The sequence below is a fragment of the Alligator mississippiensis genome, chromosome 10 (assembly GCF_030867095.1).
Source record: "Alligator mississippiensis isolate rAllMis1 chromosome 10, rAllMis1, whole genome shotgun sequence".
Lineage (NCBI taxonomy): Eukaryota > Metazoa > Chordata > Crocodylia > Alligatoridae > Alligator > Alligator mississippiensis.
This window is the reverse complement of record NC_081833.1, coordinates 74036035-74051220: the sequence shown is the minus strand read 5'-3', so window position 1 is coordinate 74051220 and position 15186 is coordinate 74036035. Positions and strand designations below refer to the sequence as shown.

General features: G+C 56.4%; 1 protein-coding gene and 1 long non-coding RNA gene across 11 annotated transcripts in view; one reads left to right on the top strand and one right to left on the bottom strand.

Moving 5' to 3' along the window:
• KIAA0513 (KIAA0513 ortholog) overlaps positions 1-15186 on the top strand; it is a 50036-nt gene that overhangs the window by 14181 nt on the left and 20669 nt on the right. For 4 of the 10 annotated variants that reach the window (XM_059713919.1, XM_019491165.2, XM_019491166.2 and 1 more), the window contains exon 2: positions 13566-14083. In XM_059713919.1, coding sequence (XP_059569902.1) covers positions 13737-14083 — 347 coding nt within the window. In that variant the 5' untranslated portion in view covers positions 13566-13736. Of the gene's footprint in view, positions 1-1040; positions 1154-1307; positions 1458-7190; positions 7281-8373; positions 8653-8911; positions 10755-13565; positions 14084-15186 lie in introns of those variants that run through there. The other 6 variants (XM_059713918.1, XM_019491160.2, XM_019491163.2 and 3 more) reach the window with 6 other exon arrangements.
• Positions 3932-8199, bottom strand: LOC109284059 (uncharacterized). The gene is made up of 2 exons (XR_002091377.2): positions 7609-8199; positions 3932-7253 (listed from the first exon to the last, which is right to left on the bottom strand). It is a non-coding gene; the product is annotated as an uncharacterized LOC109284059 (long non-coding RNA).

The window sequence follows — 15186 nt, the reverse complement described above, 5'->3', positions numbered from 1 at the left end:
ATGCAGATGCACATGCAGACACACACACACACACACACATACAGACATGCACACCCACACACATGCAGAGACACATGCACACACACACACATACACTCAGACACACATGCAGATACACATGCATGCACACACGCATGCAAACACGATGCATGCAGAGATGCACAGACAGGCAGGGACACACGCCCAGACATGTACGTGTGCAAAGACACGTGCACACACCACACTCTCTCTCTCTTTCTCTCTCCTCGGATGCATGGAGCGGACGGGGACCTTTTCCCAAGCCCGTGCCCGCATCTCCTGGGTGTCCTGGGAGGCGCTGCCAGCAAGCAGCGTTGGGCCCACCCTTGCCAGCATCTCTCTCTCTGTCCCACCTCCCCGGCTGGGTGGGGGGACGTGGGTGTCCTGGCCAGCCACCTGCTTTCATCTGCCCTTGACCTCTCATGCCCAGCCCCAGCAGCAGTGCTGGTGGCTGGTCGTCGCTGTGGGGTCCCATGTCTGGGATCTCCGTTTCGGAGGCCGCTGCTCTGATTGAGTCGTTCGCTCCTGAAAGCTCTGGCATGTTCAAGAGCTCGTTGAAAACTGGTCTTGTGTAAACGGTTACAGCTCTGAGAGTGGCTGGGCCTGGGCTCCCACCGTGCAAAGAGAAACAGCCCACGGGCTATGCATCTTAATCCAAGATCATCCTTGGGTACAGAGAAACGCGTGCGGCTGGGTGGACTCAAAGGGAGAACGGCAGTGCAATGCAGAAGGACGCCTACCGGGTGCTCTGGAAGAGCAAATCTGTTTAAATTGTGTTTAGTTTAGCTTTTCAAGTATCAGTCAGCTAGGAAGCTGCTGCCTGGAGTCTAACCTTGGTCTAAAGCAATTGCTTCCCCTTTGCAATGTGCAGGGTGGCCTGATAAAACTTCCTTTAAAAAAAAAAAAGAAAGAAAGAAAGAATCAGCGTTGTTTTTCAGAGCAAATTAGGCATCTTTTAAAAAGCAAAGCCCTTGCCTGGCAAAAGGAAATCTACTTGACAAGTGCCTTCCTAGACATCCCAGCAGGAAGCTGCATTTCTGGTGTCTTCCGGGCACGTGAGACATCAGCTGATAGATAGTGCAACCCTTGCAGACCCCGCGGCGCTGATGGGACGAGTGCAATAGTGCCCGTGCTGGTGCGTATAACTGGTTGGAAAAATGCAGGCTGCTTGGCTGTACATGAGTGCTTTTTTAGCATACGGTGATTTAAAAGCATATTCTTCAGGTTAACAGCAGCCTCCCAGTTTCCTGGGAGGAAAACCTCGTGGTTGATTTTATTTTAAATTGCAGGGAAGAAGCGCGTTTGAAGACCGTAAGTGCCCGTGCGGACCATCTGCATCCCACAGCTTGCAGCCAGGGGCTGGGGCAGGGGAAGCCGGCTGCAGCCGAAGGAAATCAACCCCCGTGTTTTTAGCATCCTGGCTGTAGCGGCAAGGAAAGGTTAGCGTGTTTGAAGCTTCCTGCTTAAATCCTCTTAAAGGGCTGTTAGGAGGAGATGGGCACACGGAAAGAGATGGGGCTGTCCCACAGGGGCATGGGGTCCTTGGCCCTTGTGTCCCTCTAAAGCTCACTTGGCTTTTTCCTCCTCCCGCTGGGGTAATTGCTCCTAATGAAGGCATGCTGCAGGAAGGGGAGGGGGAGTGATGGGGTGCAGAGTCCTGCTGATGTGCTGCCGACGGGGCCCTTTAACCCTGCGCTGGCCAGCACTGCCAGGCCAGGGGTAGCTGGGCGGTGGCATATCCTGGCAGGTGATCTGCGCACGCCAGCTGTGAAGGAGCTGTCTGTCTTGTTGCGGGGACAGGGTCTCTGCATCCCTCTGTTCACCCCCTCCCCACCCCAGCTCCCTGTAGGTCATTATTTCAGCCCCGGCTGCTTCTCCCTCTGCCGGGGTGATTCTTCCCTTTTCTCAGTCTCGCTGCTTATAAAATACCTCCGCATGCTCTGGGTGCATCACCCCTGCATGTGCTGCCCTGCACTGCACTCCAGCCTGCAGCAGTTTGGGGGTCTCCAGGCCGTCACCAACCCCCTGGATTTGCAGGGTGCAGCTGGATTGAATAGGCAGGGCTTATTTCCTTGACTATCTGGATGGGGGCCTTGCCACCCCGATGTCGGCCGTGCCCTTAGACCCAGAGCCAGCCATGCTGGGCATTCACTTGTCGAGCCAGAAGCACCGGGCAGTGCTAGGGCCCTGGCTTTGCTCTGGGCTTGTCCCACTGTACCGGGTGGGAGGGAGCCGGGCAGCTCTGGTGGGTGGTGTTTGGCGGGCACCGATGCCAGCTGCTGTCATGACTCTTTAAGAGCAGGGAGAGAAGCAGCAGTGAGAAGTGGCTTCATTTTAATTGCAGCTTTTAATAGGCTCCAGGCGTGCGGGGCTGGCGCTTTGTCTCCATGCAGGGCACAGATGTAAGTGTGGGTTCGGATGTCATAATTATGGAAATTACACCCACGGCCTCCACTTTCATCATAGGGATTAGTCAAGCTCATCATGGCAGGGCTAAGGGATGGCAGGGGGCTGCTATCCGAGTGCAGCTGGGCTGGGGAGGAAAGGGGGGCTGGCATCATGGGAGCAGGATGCAATGGTGTTCGCTCTCGTGGTCCCTTCTCTCTGCCAGCTCTGCAGCAAGGCTGGGCCCTTCCCTAGGTTGCTGCAGCGCCATGAGCTGATGCTTGTTGAGCCTGTTCCCTACGAGGCAATGAATCATGGTGCCTGTGTCTGGGGATCTTGCTGTAGAAGTGCTGCCTTCCCTCTTCATGCCATCCCCACCACAGAGGGAGGGAGTTGGGTTGGTGTGTGCCAGCCCTCGTGCAGGTGCCTGCCTTGGGCTCTCTGCTTTTGAGCATCGGAGCCACGAAACCCATTTTACAGCAGGTTAAAGCGAGGCACGACACTTAAACGCTCAAAGTTGCAGAGCAGGGTATAGGTAGAGTTGGGAATGAACCCGGGGGTCCTGCTTCTGGGAGGAACGGAGCATGGGGAAACGGGCCAGTTCTGTACAGCCAAACCCCCTTCGTGGAGGAAGAAGTGAGCGGCGTTGAAGGTGTCAGAGGTGGTATCCACGTGTCTAACACAGGAATAGAGGCTGAGCTTGAAGCTGACAGTTTGGGTGTGAGATGGCCCCTGGGGTTATCTTCCCAGCTGCTTCTGCTTGGGCAAGTCACATCTTGTCCCCGGTAAAACAGGAGGATGCTACGTAGGAACCTGGCTTCGGTCCTCTGAGCCTTTGTCCATTTGCTGTTGAGACCCCCAGGAGGGGGAGAGGCCAGCAACACCTCTGCTATGGGGACAGGGCAGAGGACAGCCTGGCTGGACCTGCAAAATGGGCACAGGGTTTTGGGAATCGCCTCGCAGCTTTGGCTAAGCCACGAAGCTGGCCACTAAAAGGGGCCGGGGCCTGCTCTTAGCATTCGCCGCGCTGCTTGCAAAGCTCCCCGAGCATCAGTTCGCTCGCGTTTTCTTGCGCAAAGGAGGCGAAGGGTCGGGAGGGGAATTGTTTCACTTCCTTAAAGGGAAACCCTTGGTAGCAGGGTTGGATCTGCTTTTTCCTCTTGATTGGCTGCCACTTATTATGCAGGGTTTCCTTTGGTTTTCTTATGTGTTATAGGATGTCTGTGGTCTCGGTGACCTCCGTTTCCTCTCTCAGCAACAGTTGAACCATGGATGCTAAGCACAGTTATCTGTAGCTGAGCTAAAGTGCACCCTCCTTGTGACGTGCACTCTGTCTCATGGAGATCAGGCCGAATTGCTATAACCCAGTGCTATATAACCCAATATATAACTGATATTGTTATAACCCAATGCTATATAACCCAATATATAACCGATATTGTTATAACCCAATGTATAACCTATATGATTATAACCCAGTGCTACATAACCCGACATATAACCTATATAGTTATAACCCAATACTATATAAACCAATATATAGCCTGTATTGTTATAACTCAATGCTTTATAACCTAATATATAACCTATATTGTTATAACCCAATGCTATATAACCCAATATATAGCCTATATTGTTATAACTCAATGCTTTATAGCCCAATCTATAACTGATATTGTTATAACTCAATATATAACCTATATGATTATAACCCAGTGCTACATAACCCAACATATAACCTATGTGGTTATAACCCAATGCTATATAAACCAATATATAGCCTATATTGTTATAACCCAATGCTATATAACCCAATATATAACCTATATTGTTATAACCCAATGCTGTATAACCCAATATATAATCTGTGTTGTTAAAACCGAATGCTATATAACCCAAGGTATAATCTATATTGTTATAACCCAATGCTATATAACCCAATATATAACCTATATGGTTATAACTCAATCTGTGTGAGCTCTGTGACCCTTATTATGTGCCTTTTGCTTTCTTTGCACAGACTGAACCTCCCGCTAGCTTTATAGATTTGTTGGGCCACGGTCTTGTCATTTGAGTCTCAGTTTTGCCATTTTATATCCGAATTTCCCTGCGTTGCTTTCTTCCAGTGGAGGAGGGAGTGAATGGAAAACAGCTCCATCTCCTAGCTATGGTATTACTTTGGCTTCTGCATCAGTCAACTTTGTTCTTGATCTGGGAGGTTTCCAGAGAGAAGCTCTCAGTCTTGTGTTTCCATCCTCTGCCTGGCGGATTTGTTCACGAAGTTGTTTTTGTTCCTCTCCATTTCCTCTTGGCCGTCACGCAAACGCTTGTTCTAGAAATTCAGTAGAAGCGAGTCTCTCTCTCTCTGAGGTTACGGGATGCGTCGTGCTAGGTGGAAAAGATCAGAATTCAAAAGGATCTCGATGTATTGGAGGAAGGGCCTGAAATAACTGGGTTGCGCTTGAAGGAGGACAAGTGCAAAGTACGGCACTTAGGTAAGAATAATCAAGATCCCAAACCCGGGAGGGGGAGTGACTGGCTGAGCATCGGGGTGTGATGGAGGATCACAGACAGAAAGTGAGTCATCGTCGGGATCGTGCTGCTGTTGAAGCCGGGAGGGAAGCAGGTGTCGTGCTGGGATGCACAACCTGGCGGTGATATGGGAGATGGGTGAAATCATCTTTCCCCGCCGTTCGGTACCAGCAAGGCCTCGGAAAGAAGGATGTCAGCTGTTGGGAGAGAGACCAGCACAGAGCAACGAGCATGGTCCGAGGCCTAGAAAGCACCATCTGCGGGGAAAGATTGAAAGACGTGAGCTTGTTTTAGTCTGGAGAAGAGAAGCCAGAGGAAGTCTTCAACCGTGTAAAAGCTGCTGCAAAGTGGGAGGCAATCAGCTGTGCTTGAGGGCTGCCGGAGGACAGGACCAGGACAGCTGAGGTCTGATATGAGGGCATTAGGCACCGGATGTGTTCGGTGGCAGGTGGTGGAAACCCTCCCGCTGGAGGGTCTCCAGACCAGGGGAGGAGACACCGTCTGCCAGGCGCGGTTTAATGCAGCCAAAAGCAGAGGCCTGGACTAGGCGAGCTCTGGTGCTGGCGTGTCTCGTCCTCCGGTTCAGCCAGGCGGGAGCGTTAAAGTCAAACCTCGATGCTCCCATGCACAGGGGATAGGGAAGTGCAAGCAGCATGGGATCAGGAGCCTGGAAAGCCCTCCTTGTCATCCTCCTCCTGCTCATCCGGCATGGAGCAGGCTCCACTGCTCTCTGAACCTGCCCAATGCCTCTGCCTGCTGCATCGCAGTGCTCTGCACAGCTCTGCCAGCCGGCGTCTTGCATCTAGTCGCATCTCACCCTCTGCCAGCCTCACGGCCTCCTCCAGCTCCTTCCCACCCCTAGCCATGGGTGGGCAGTCCACCTTGGAGTGCCAGCCTCCCCTTTCGTTAGCCCCAGATGTTCCCTCTTCTCTGCTGGGGTGCACGTGCCCATGAACCACGTCACTCAGCTGTAGCGTTCGACCCAAATCTCTTCTGCAAGTTGCAGGTAGAACCGCCGTGCCTGGAAATCAAGGACTGGGTCCCCGTAGACGTCTACGGACCTGCCTCTCCTGGTACCCACAGCAATATAATGCACGTTATCAGTTAGCACCACTTTATCCTTGGAAAAGCCACAGAGCACTAGAAGGTTTGGGGCTCGGGACCCATCCTAGGATCCTCTGGGTCAGCAACTTCTGAAATCTTATTATCGAGCCGCCTCTGCCGGAGCCGGCCTGCATGTCATGTCACACTTGATTAGGAAATCCACAGATGGCGGCAGCTCCTCTTCGTTGGGAGATGCAATTTCCTCTCCTGCCGTTTATCAAATGGATAAATGGATGCAGTCAGCTCCGGCACCTGCTCTTCGGAGGTTTCATCATCACGAAGGAGCTGGCAGGCGTCCTTTCGACTGGCTCTCGCCTTGGCGGGGAAAACGTGTTTGGTCAACTCTGCTCGCAATGTTCTCGCTTTAGCAGAGTAATTGGTTAGTCTTGTTGGGATGGGCATGAATGGCTCCGGCCCCGTCTGGGTGCAGGAGATCTGCTGCAGCCAGCGCCAGGCGTTGGACTCTGTTTGGGGTATTTCTGTTGCTTGCATTACACAGGAGACCACGTTAAATGCTCTATAAATGCTCTAATAGTCCTTTATGGCGTGAACGGGCTATGCATTTTCTTTGCCTGGCTCTGCCTCGGCGGTGGTTCACAAATGCTCTCTCCTCTCCCCGCCTCACTCGAAGGTTGGCTTGAAACCTGTTTTTCTCCAGTGGGTTTCATATCGCCTCTCTCCAGCCTGGATTAGCTTCTAGCAGCCGTACCGTCTCCTCTGACCCCAGGGGTTTGACGTGCATTGCTCTTTACGGGAGGCAGCCAGAAGTTTTCCAGGCCCGGGAGGCTCGGGGTTGTGGCTGAGGGAGGGAAATGGGATGTGAATGAGTCGCCCTTGGTGCCCTCTGAGCTGTTTTCAGGAAGGAAGCTCCTGCCATTCGGGAGCAGCCCGGCCTGTGAGACGTGAGCTGCATCGGGGTCCAGTTTGTGCAGAGCAGAGCCCACCTCCTGCAGCCTTATCGCCGGATGCAGGCGTCCTCCCTGGCTCCAGTCCTTCCGGGCTATGAGAGGCACATTTGGGGGAGCAGAGGTTGGCATTGGAGCTGCACATATTCAGCAAGGAACGGGGCTTCAGCATCCACCAAAGATCCTGCACCTTCCTTCATCCCTCTGTCCCGGTACTGCATGCACCCCTGATTGACGTGGGGGAATCAGCAGCTCCCATGCTTAGCAAATTTGAGGGGTTGGCTTGAGTCACCCAGGACCTGCGGCTGCCTGGGAAGGGAAGAGGTGGAAAGAGAGGTGAGGAAACACCAGAGGGGCAGGCTGGGCGCCCTGCATCTCTCATCCCTGGGGACCCGAAGAGCATCTCTGCAGGCATCTCTGAGCCTGCACCCCTGGCTTGAATGCGCCAGGCTTGGAAAGGAGGCGATGCTGCTGTTTTGGGGTGGCTTTCTAGTTGCTGCTACAAGCAGAGATCTCAATGGCTGTGTGTGTGCATGCACATGCACGTGCGTGTGCGTGCACAAGTCCGTTTCCAGTTCCAGTGCATGCGAGGTAGACACAAGGAGCAGAAAGCAGAGCAACAGATGGGGCAGGGGAAGGGGATTGGGGAGGGTGAGGGGCTTACCTGCCCGGCCAAAACAAGATTAGCCTGCCCGGGTGTAGACGTGGGCTAAGAGCCAGGATCTGACCCGAGCCACATGTGCAGTTCAGTGAGGCCTGCTGGGTCGGAGGCACGAGCCTGCCCCTTTCCTGGCACGTTGCAGCAAGTGCCCGCAGGGCAGGGAGCTGGCGCAGGAGGTGTTTCCTCTCTGAAAAACACTTAATTATCCTACGTGGTTTCAAAGGCCACATGCGGGTCCCGGACCTTTTTGTCCATCCGAATGAGCGGCCTCCCAAACCTTGGGAGGGGGTAGGGCCCTGCCAGCGGGGACTTGGCTTCTGTGTGTCCATGCAGCTGGTTTTCCAGGCTGCCCACCTGCCCCCACCCCGCTCCTCTGCACCTCTGCTTTGCCCTCTCTGGAAATGATACCCTCTCCGGCTTTACACGGGCCCGGCAGGTTTAATTGCCGTTGGCCAAGTCCTTCAAAGAACGGGCGCATTGTGTGACGAGGGGCCCGCTGCGGAGAGCTGCTTTCAGCGCATCCCTTTGGCTCGAGTGCAGACCAGCTGGAAGAGAATAAAGCTCCTTTTGTGGCTTAAGGATGCTTTATCGAGCAGCGGCTTGGAAATCTTTGTGGGCGGCTCGCGAGCCCGCTCTCAAACACAGCCCGCGTCCCCCCCGCTGCTCCCTGTCTGCTCGCTGTTCATGCATGCGCGAGCACAGCTCGGCTCCCGCCTTCCTCCATGGGCTTGGCTGCGGTAAGGGATTCTCCTTCAAGATCCCCGGGTCCGCGCCTGTGCTGGCTTCTTCCCCCCACGAGGTACCGCCTGTCTCAATGCACCCTACTTCCCGTGCACTGGTTCGCGCGTGTGCACCCGAGCAGTGGAGGGCAGGCATGATGTGACTGCAGGGGGAACAGCTGGGGTTTCTAGGTCTGCATCCTGGACAGGAGCTTGGGTCCAGCGATGGGACGCTTGCCCATGACGGTGCAGTGAGATCCAGATGGGCTGGTCCTGGATGGGGCGGTGACGGAGGGCATCGAAGGGATGCGGTGCACATCCTGGACAGGTGAGAGGCCTGGGGCCGGGGCAGGCGGCTGGCGGGGGTGTTTCTGAACTTCCTTCTCTCTGAGAGGAGCGGACAGAGCATCGCACTCGCTGTCTTTGAAGCTCGGCATCCCCACCCCAGATCCCCGGTGCTTGCAGCTGCCACGGGCCTTGCTGATCCCGCTTCAGCAGGATCACCGAGGACTCCCGCGTGCAAGAGCCTATCAATCAAGCTGCCCGAGCATAATTGTGCTCAGATGATTGGAGAAGGCGTCGTTTAGGGCAGCTGTCGCGGTCCAGGAGATGCTGATGAATGGGGCTCTTTCTGCAGGGGATGGATGGCTTCTAAGCAAACCTCGAGGAGCAGCTGCAGCCTTCCTTGGCTAGCTCGGCAAGATTTCCCCCAGACCCCCTTCTTCGCAGGCAGCTGTCCTGGTAAGAGGCACTTCGAAGGAATTCGGTAGCCGCCGAGTGAAACTTTGCTCCATCTCAGCTGGAAGCTTTGCTTCATTAAGCAGCCTGAGGTTGCTGGTCTCTCGTGGAGGTTTCCCTGCACGTTAAATTTAATTAGTGAATTATTGACTTTCCTTGAGTGGCCGAACGCCCAGCTTGGCTTACCAGGGGAGAGATTTACATTGATCTCTCAGATTCGGCTCCATTAAGGGTTGAACTAAAAAGCTTTGATTTCTTTTGATTTCCCCCCCTTTAAAGATCTCCTTGTCCCAATCCGCAGCTGACCGCGGTTACTCCGGATGCATACATTAGCGATGCTGCTGGAGAGCTGGCTCCCGTCCAGGCTCCGCTTTCCAAATTCCTCATTTCCTCCAGCCGAATATACGTAATTTTAATGGGATTTCATGCTTCATCTTAGGTTTGTGCTCTTGCTGGGAGAGTGCTGATCTGTGGCCGGTGCTTTTGGCCTGCGTAAAGCGAGCGGCAGCCAGCAGACACGCTTGTAGGAGTGAAGTCTAACAGGGTTGCGCGTTAATATAGGGTTGGCATTTTAAGCTCCCCTTTTTCCGCCCCTCCCTCTGAGTTTTCCACTTTACCTTGAAGGGAACAATGATCTGGCACGTTGCCTTAGTAACGTTCCAGAAAAGGGCGTCCATTCATTTCTGTAATTTCAGCAGCAGAGCTGCCTCGATTCTGGGCTGAGAGCTGTGCTTTTCCTCTTTAACCTCTAAAATAAACCCTGCCCCCAAGCCTCTGGAAAGGTGCGATCTCTGGGTCTGAAGGTCACCTAACCTGCTCCTGGCAAAGAAGCAAAGCGGAGATGCTTTCTCCAAGGTCTCATTTGATGCACAAGCCGTCCCAATGCAGCTGTGGGTTCGGCGTGGTGTTTCTGGAGCCAGATGTGTGCCAAAGACCCACTGATTTGAGAGTTGCTTGAGACAAGTCTTCTGTAGCTTGTGCTGGCAGAGCTGGGATCGCTCCACCTGCCCCTTGATCACGTGGAAGGGGACACCCGTCACGCCGTAGCCACTTTTAGCAGGCACCTTGAACTCCAGGCCAGTTTGCCCCCTTCCCCACCGGACCGTGGGAATTATTGCAGAGCGACCCGTTTGCCTTGAAAAGGGATTTTCTCACTGAGCAGCTGATTAAAAGCAGGTTATTCCTAGGGCAGTTGGAGATGTTGGTCTGCCCCCCTCTCCCCGATTTCTCATATGGCAGAAGATATTGTTTTTCTTTCATGCCTTAGCTGCCAATTTTTCCTGCGGGCGCTCAGGCTGGCTGGAGAAGTGCTGGAGAGCTCGCAAGCTTGGCTGTATGCCCTCCCTGCAAGGTCGAATGGGACAAGGCTACGGTATCAGGACAGTCTTTGATTTAGGCACCGGAGCCCAAGAATTCAGAAGCAAGCATCAGCGTTTAATGCCGGAGGTGCAACTCTGCAAGCAGCCTGGACGCTATGGCGCAGTGAGCTCCTACAGCCAGAGTCAGGCCCCAGGAAGCCAGCGGAAGTCAGGCAGCCAAAATTGCAAGTTGCTGCTGAAAATCTAGACCCGGCTTCTTTGGAAATCGGGTTTCCAAAAAATGTGAGCAGTAAAGACCCACCTGCTTGGGTAACGGGCCTGATTGCCAGACAGCGGGGGAGTTGTTGTCTCATCCGGGTCCTCCTGTCTGCAGGTAACGTGTCTCGGATGCTAACCCCGGTCACATGTGGCATTGGATTTTTTTTTCTTGCAGCAAACAAATGGCTTTTATGGCCAGGCAGCTGTTAAATCACTGGCATTTGCGGTGTGTTGTGGGCTCAGACCAGCACTGTCGGCACCGTGGGAAGAGTACTGCGGGCGCTGTCTGCAGGGGAGGTGGTGAGCGGTGCTGGGTGGGTTGGTTTGGCATGGGGGGGCATGCCGGTGGCTTCAGTGTGACAAGCCCTCTTCCACCACGGCTGTGCAGAGGTGCTTATTATTGGTGACTGCAGCCAGCCGTACGCTTGGGTGCAGCTGCTGAACATCTGGGCTGGAGAAATGGAGCTGGCGGGGCTAGAAGCTCCCTTCACCCAGATGTTGCGCAGGGCGAGCTCAGGCGGCGGGTGGGTTCGGACAGTGCTGCTGGTTATCCTCACGCTGTCGGCGCCCCTGCTAACGCAGGGTACCCCAGCCCGTTCCCTTTGGGGGGCTAGACTGTGAGTCTGCTACAGCTGGTTTGCTGAGGGAGCCCGCTGTGTGGGGTCTGGCATTAGCAGCCTTTGCCTTTGGATCCAGAGGCCCGAGGTCAAGTCTCACGACCGGCGTGTCTCATGACGTTGCCGTGCGGGGCCGCAGCTTGCGAGCATCCGAGCTGACCCAGGGGGCCCGTGGGGTTAACTGTTAACATCGGTAGCAGGCACCCTTCATCTCACTGGTTAATTTATAATGATAATAAGACTGCAACTGGAGGTGCTGGCAGGTAGGATGCAGCTCCCTGGAGCAAAAACCAGCTGGCTGCAGCTAAGGGGAAGCTAAGGGAGTAGGATGGGGAGATGTGGGCTGTGGTGCAGCCACCGGCGCTCCCTGCATGCTGGCTCCGGGGCCTTGTTCTCCCTCCCTTGTTTATCAAGCTGGTCAGAGCCAAGGGCACGTCTGTGCCAGCTGCCTTGGCAGCGCGCTTCTCCGTGGGTCGTGCAAGCAGTGTCATGTTCAGATGTCCGTCTCTGGGCCGGCCTCCGTAGCGTGCCGGTTCATCCTCCGCTCGCTTGTCAGGATGCATTTGCTGCTGCCCCTTGCTTCCTTCAGAGATGGAGCAGCATGCACTGAGTTAGGGCAGTTTCTCTGCAAGGCCTCTTTCTCAGGGCGCCGCTGGGCACAGCTCTGCTCAGGCCCGTTCGGCTTCCCCTCCCAACTCGGATGAGGCTTTGCTTGGTACGTGGGAGGAAGGAGCTGGCAGAAACCAAAGGCTGGACTCAGAACCAGTGTGGCTTGTCTTCAGCTCTGACACTGCTTGACTCTGTGGTCTTGGGCATGTCACCCAGCCTCCTCACACTTTGGTTTCATGGGGTTGCCTGTGTTTCTGGGGGAAGTGAGCGTAGCAGCAGTGCCTGCGGGATGTTTGGGGGGGCTGAAAACCTGCCTGGGGGGGAACTAGCCGAATGAGACCATTGCCGCGTGTTGGAAATGCCACGGATTCTGACATGGCCCCGTAACAAGCAGCATCTGGAGTGGTGACTCCAGCTCTTTCTCTGAGCACCGTGGATTCGTGCTACGTGCTGGGATGTTGGCGACTCCTTGTAGAGGTCGGGCTGCCCATGCCGGCCTTCGTCCTGGCCCCGCAGCCAGGCAGGGCTTGCTTCACTCAGCAGCTCCCAGCACTTTGCTTCCCAGCCTCTCCAGGAGGTCTGATCCCGATCGGTGCTGAGCTCTCCTGTCTTCCCACCACGTCCGTGGAAACTACTGGTGCCAAGCACCTCCCAGGACTGGCCCAGCTCTCATCCGTCTGTGCCGTAGGACGGCTTGGCGTGGTGTTTGCAGGGAGGGGCAGGGCATTTGCTGCAGGAGGAAAACCAGAGGTCCACTGTGCCGAGGCAACCCCGTGCTGCATTAGAGACTGTAGCCTGCAGCTCCCGCGCAGTCGGTGCAGGTGCTGGGGGGCCGCTTCTCTTCATCCCGTCTACGTCTAGACAGTGGCTAATGAAGCAGCAACTGGGGTTAACCTCTTGCGTTGCTTTGCAGATGGGGCTAGACCTCGGGCAAACTGGGTTGGATCCCTGCCACTGACCTGCTGGGTGGCCATGGGCAATTCTCTTCCCCTCTGTGCCCCGCTTCCCCCTCCCAGCCTGGATAGGCTGTAAGCTGTGCGGGGCAAGGACTGTTTCCCTGGGTATTTATACAGCACATGGTTATGGTCTCAGTCCCCAGCCCCTCAACCGCATTCGGCCCTTTCCTGTCGTTCCTAACTTAACCCTTTTGCACGCTGATGCTGCGGGCTGTTCAAACCGCAGCTCCGTTCCACCCCAGAAGTGGCTGCATATCTGTGGTGGGGGGTCCCCAGCAGACCGTTTGCAGCCTTCTTCGAGATGCATTGAGACGAGACACCGCCGACACGACACGAGCGCTGCTTCAGCTCCCAGAGCTGGCTGCCGACTCGCGTCTTTCCCCAGTTCGGTCTGCTGGGCTGGGGGACGTCACGTTCAAGTGTGGGGCTCAAACCCTCTCCCTTCTGGATTCGACTGGCTGGAGCAGCCCCTGCGTCTCCCCCCTTCCAGCAAGCAGCGCAGATGGGAGGACGTTGGGAGTCGCTGGAGCCTGCGTTAATTCAATTAACAGGGAAATGGGCAATCCAGGGGAAGAAGCTGCGCTGCTGGATTGGCTTGTTTGTGTCTCCAGCTGGAGCGAAGGAGCACGGCAGAGATGGCGCTGGTCCTGCTAGTTGTCGCTGCCCTCGTTAGAGTGGGTGCCTGGGGGGTGAGGGGATAGTCGGGGCTGTTTGGCAGCAATGCTTGTGTCTCTCCTCTTTCAGATGCCTCGTCCTGCAGCCCGGAGCCCCGTGGAGACCCCCGCCGGCTTCTCCGATGTGCCCCGCTGCTGAGCCACCCGCGGCCTCGGGCGCTCAGTGAGGGGTGAAAGGGAAACCACCGCTGCGTCGCTGCCTCCACCACGGTCTCTGCTCTCTGCTCCCTCTCGCCCAGCCATGGAGGCCACCGACGTGCCGGTGGGGAACCTCATTGACTTTGACTGTGACACGCCCGCCGATGTCCCTGCCACATCTCCTCCCGTGCCCCCTCCCAGCGGCCCCGGGCTGCTGGAAGACCCCGGGGACCTGGCGGGCGCCGGCGAGGAGAGCGATGCCACGGAGTCGGCCGACAGCGAGAACGACATGGGGGACTCGCCCAGCCACCCCAGCTGGAACAGCTACCGCCGCTCCTCCTCCAACGAGTCCTTCTCCTCCAACCAGAGCACCGAGTCGGCCAAGGACGAGGCGCTGGCGCAGCGCCGGGAGTTCATGAGGCAGTACGTGGAGAAGATCTTCACCGGCGGGTGAGTGCGGCACAGGGCAAGGGGCATGCTGGGATGGGGCAGGGGCTAGGGCAATGGTGGGGTTGCCCCATGGAGCAGTGCATGGTGGGATAGCTGTGGGTGGACTTAGTCGTGCTATGCAGAGGTGCATGCTGGGATGGGTGTTGGAGGTGGGGCAGGCAGGGGTGTGCGTATCCTGTGCAGCGGTGCATGCTGGGATGGGTGTTGGAGGTGGTTCAAGCAGGGGTGTGCAGTGTCCTGTGCAGCGGTGCATGCTGGGATGGGTGTTGGAGGTGGTTCAAGCAGGGGTGTGCAGTGTCCTGTGCAGCGGTGCATGCTGGGATGGGCGCTGGAGGTGGGCCAGGCAGGGGTGTGCGTATCCTGTGCAGCGGTGCATGCTGGGATGGGTGTTGGAGGTGGTTCAAGCAGTGGTGTGCAGTGTCCTGTGGAGAGGTGCATGCTGGGATGGGTGTTGGAGGTGGGGCAGGCAGGGGTGTGCGTGTCCTGTGCAGAGGTGCATGCTGGGATGGATGTTGGAGGTGGTTCAAGCAGTAGTGTGCAGTGTCCTGTGGAGAGGTGCATGCTGGGATGGGTGTTGGAGGTGGGGCGGGCAGGGGTGTGGGGTGTCCTGTGCAGAGGTGCATGCTGGGATGGGTGTTGGAGGTGGGGCAGGCAGGGGTGTGGGGTGTCCTGTGCAGAGGTGCATGCTGGGAGCAGAGCGGGAGTAATGAAGCCCCTGGCCTTTTGGCAGGGGTCTGTCCTCCTGCAGCCTCCGCAGGGCTCCGGGCCTCATGGCAGCTGAGACAGCAGCGGGCGAAGCTTGTGCCCGCTCTCCTGCCCCGTGCCCGCTCTCCTGCACGGTGCACGGTGCATGGTGCAAGCCGAACGGGTGGAGGCCAGGGCCCCTGGGGTCTCTCGCTCGGGTGGCTGCCAGGGCCATGCCTACGCCGGCGCTCTTCAGACATGCAGCGCCACCCCCCTGCCATCCCTTCCTTGCCTCTTCCTCCAGCCGCGATGCACAGACCAGCACGTCCCCTCCTGAGCTCCTGCGCCTGGTGCTGCCTTCCCGGCTCGGGCCCAGCTGCCAGAGCGCATCACCCCGCATGACTGCCTGGTGTATGCAG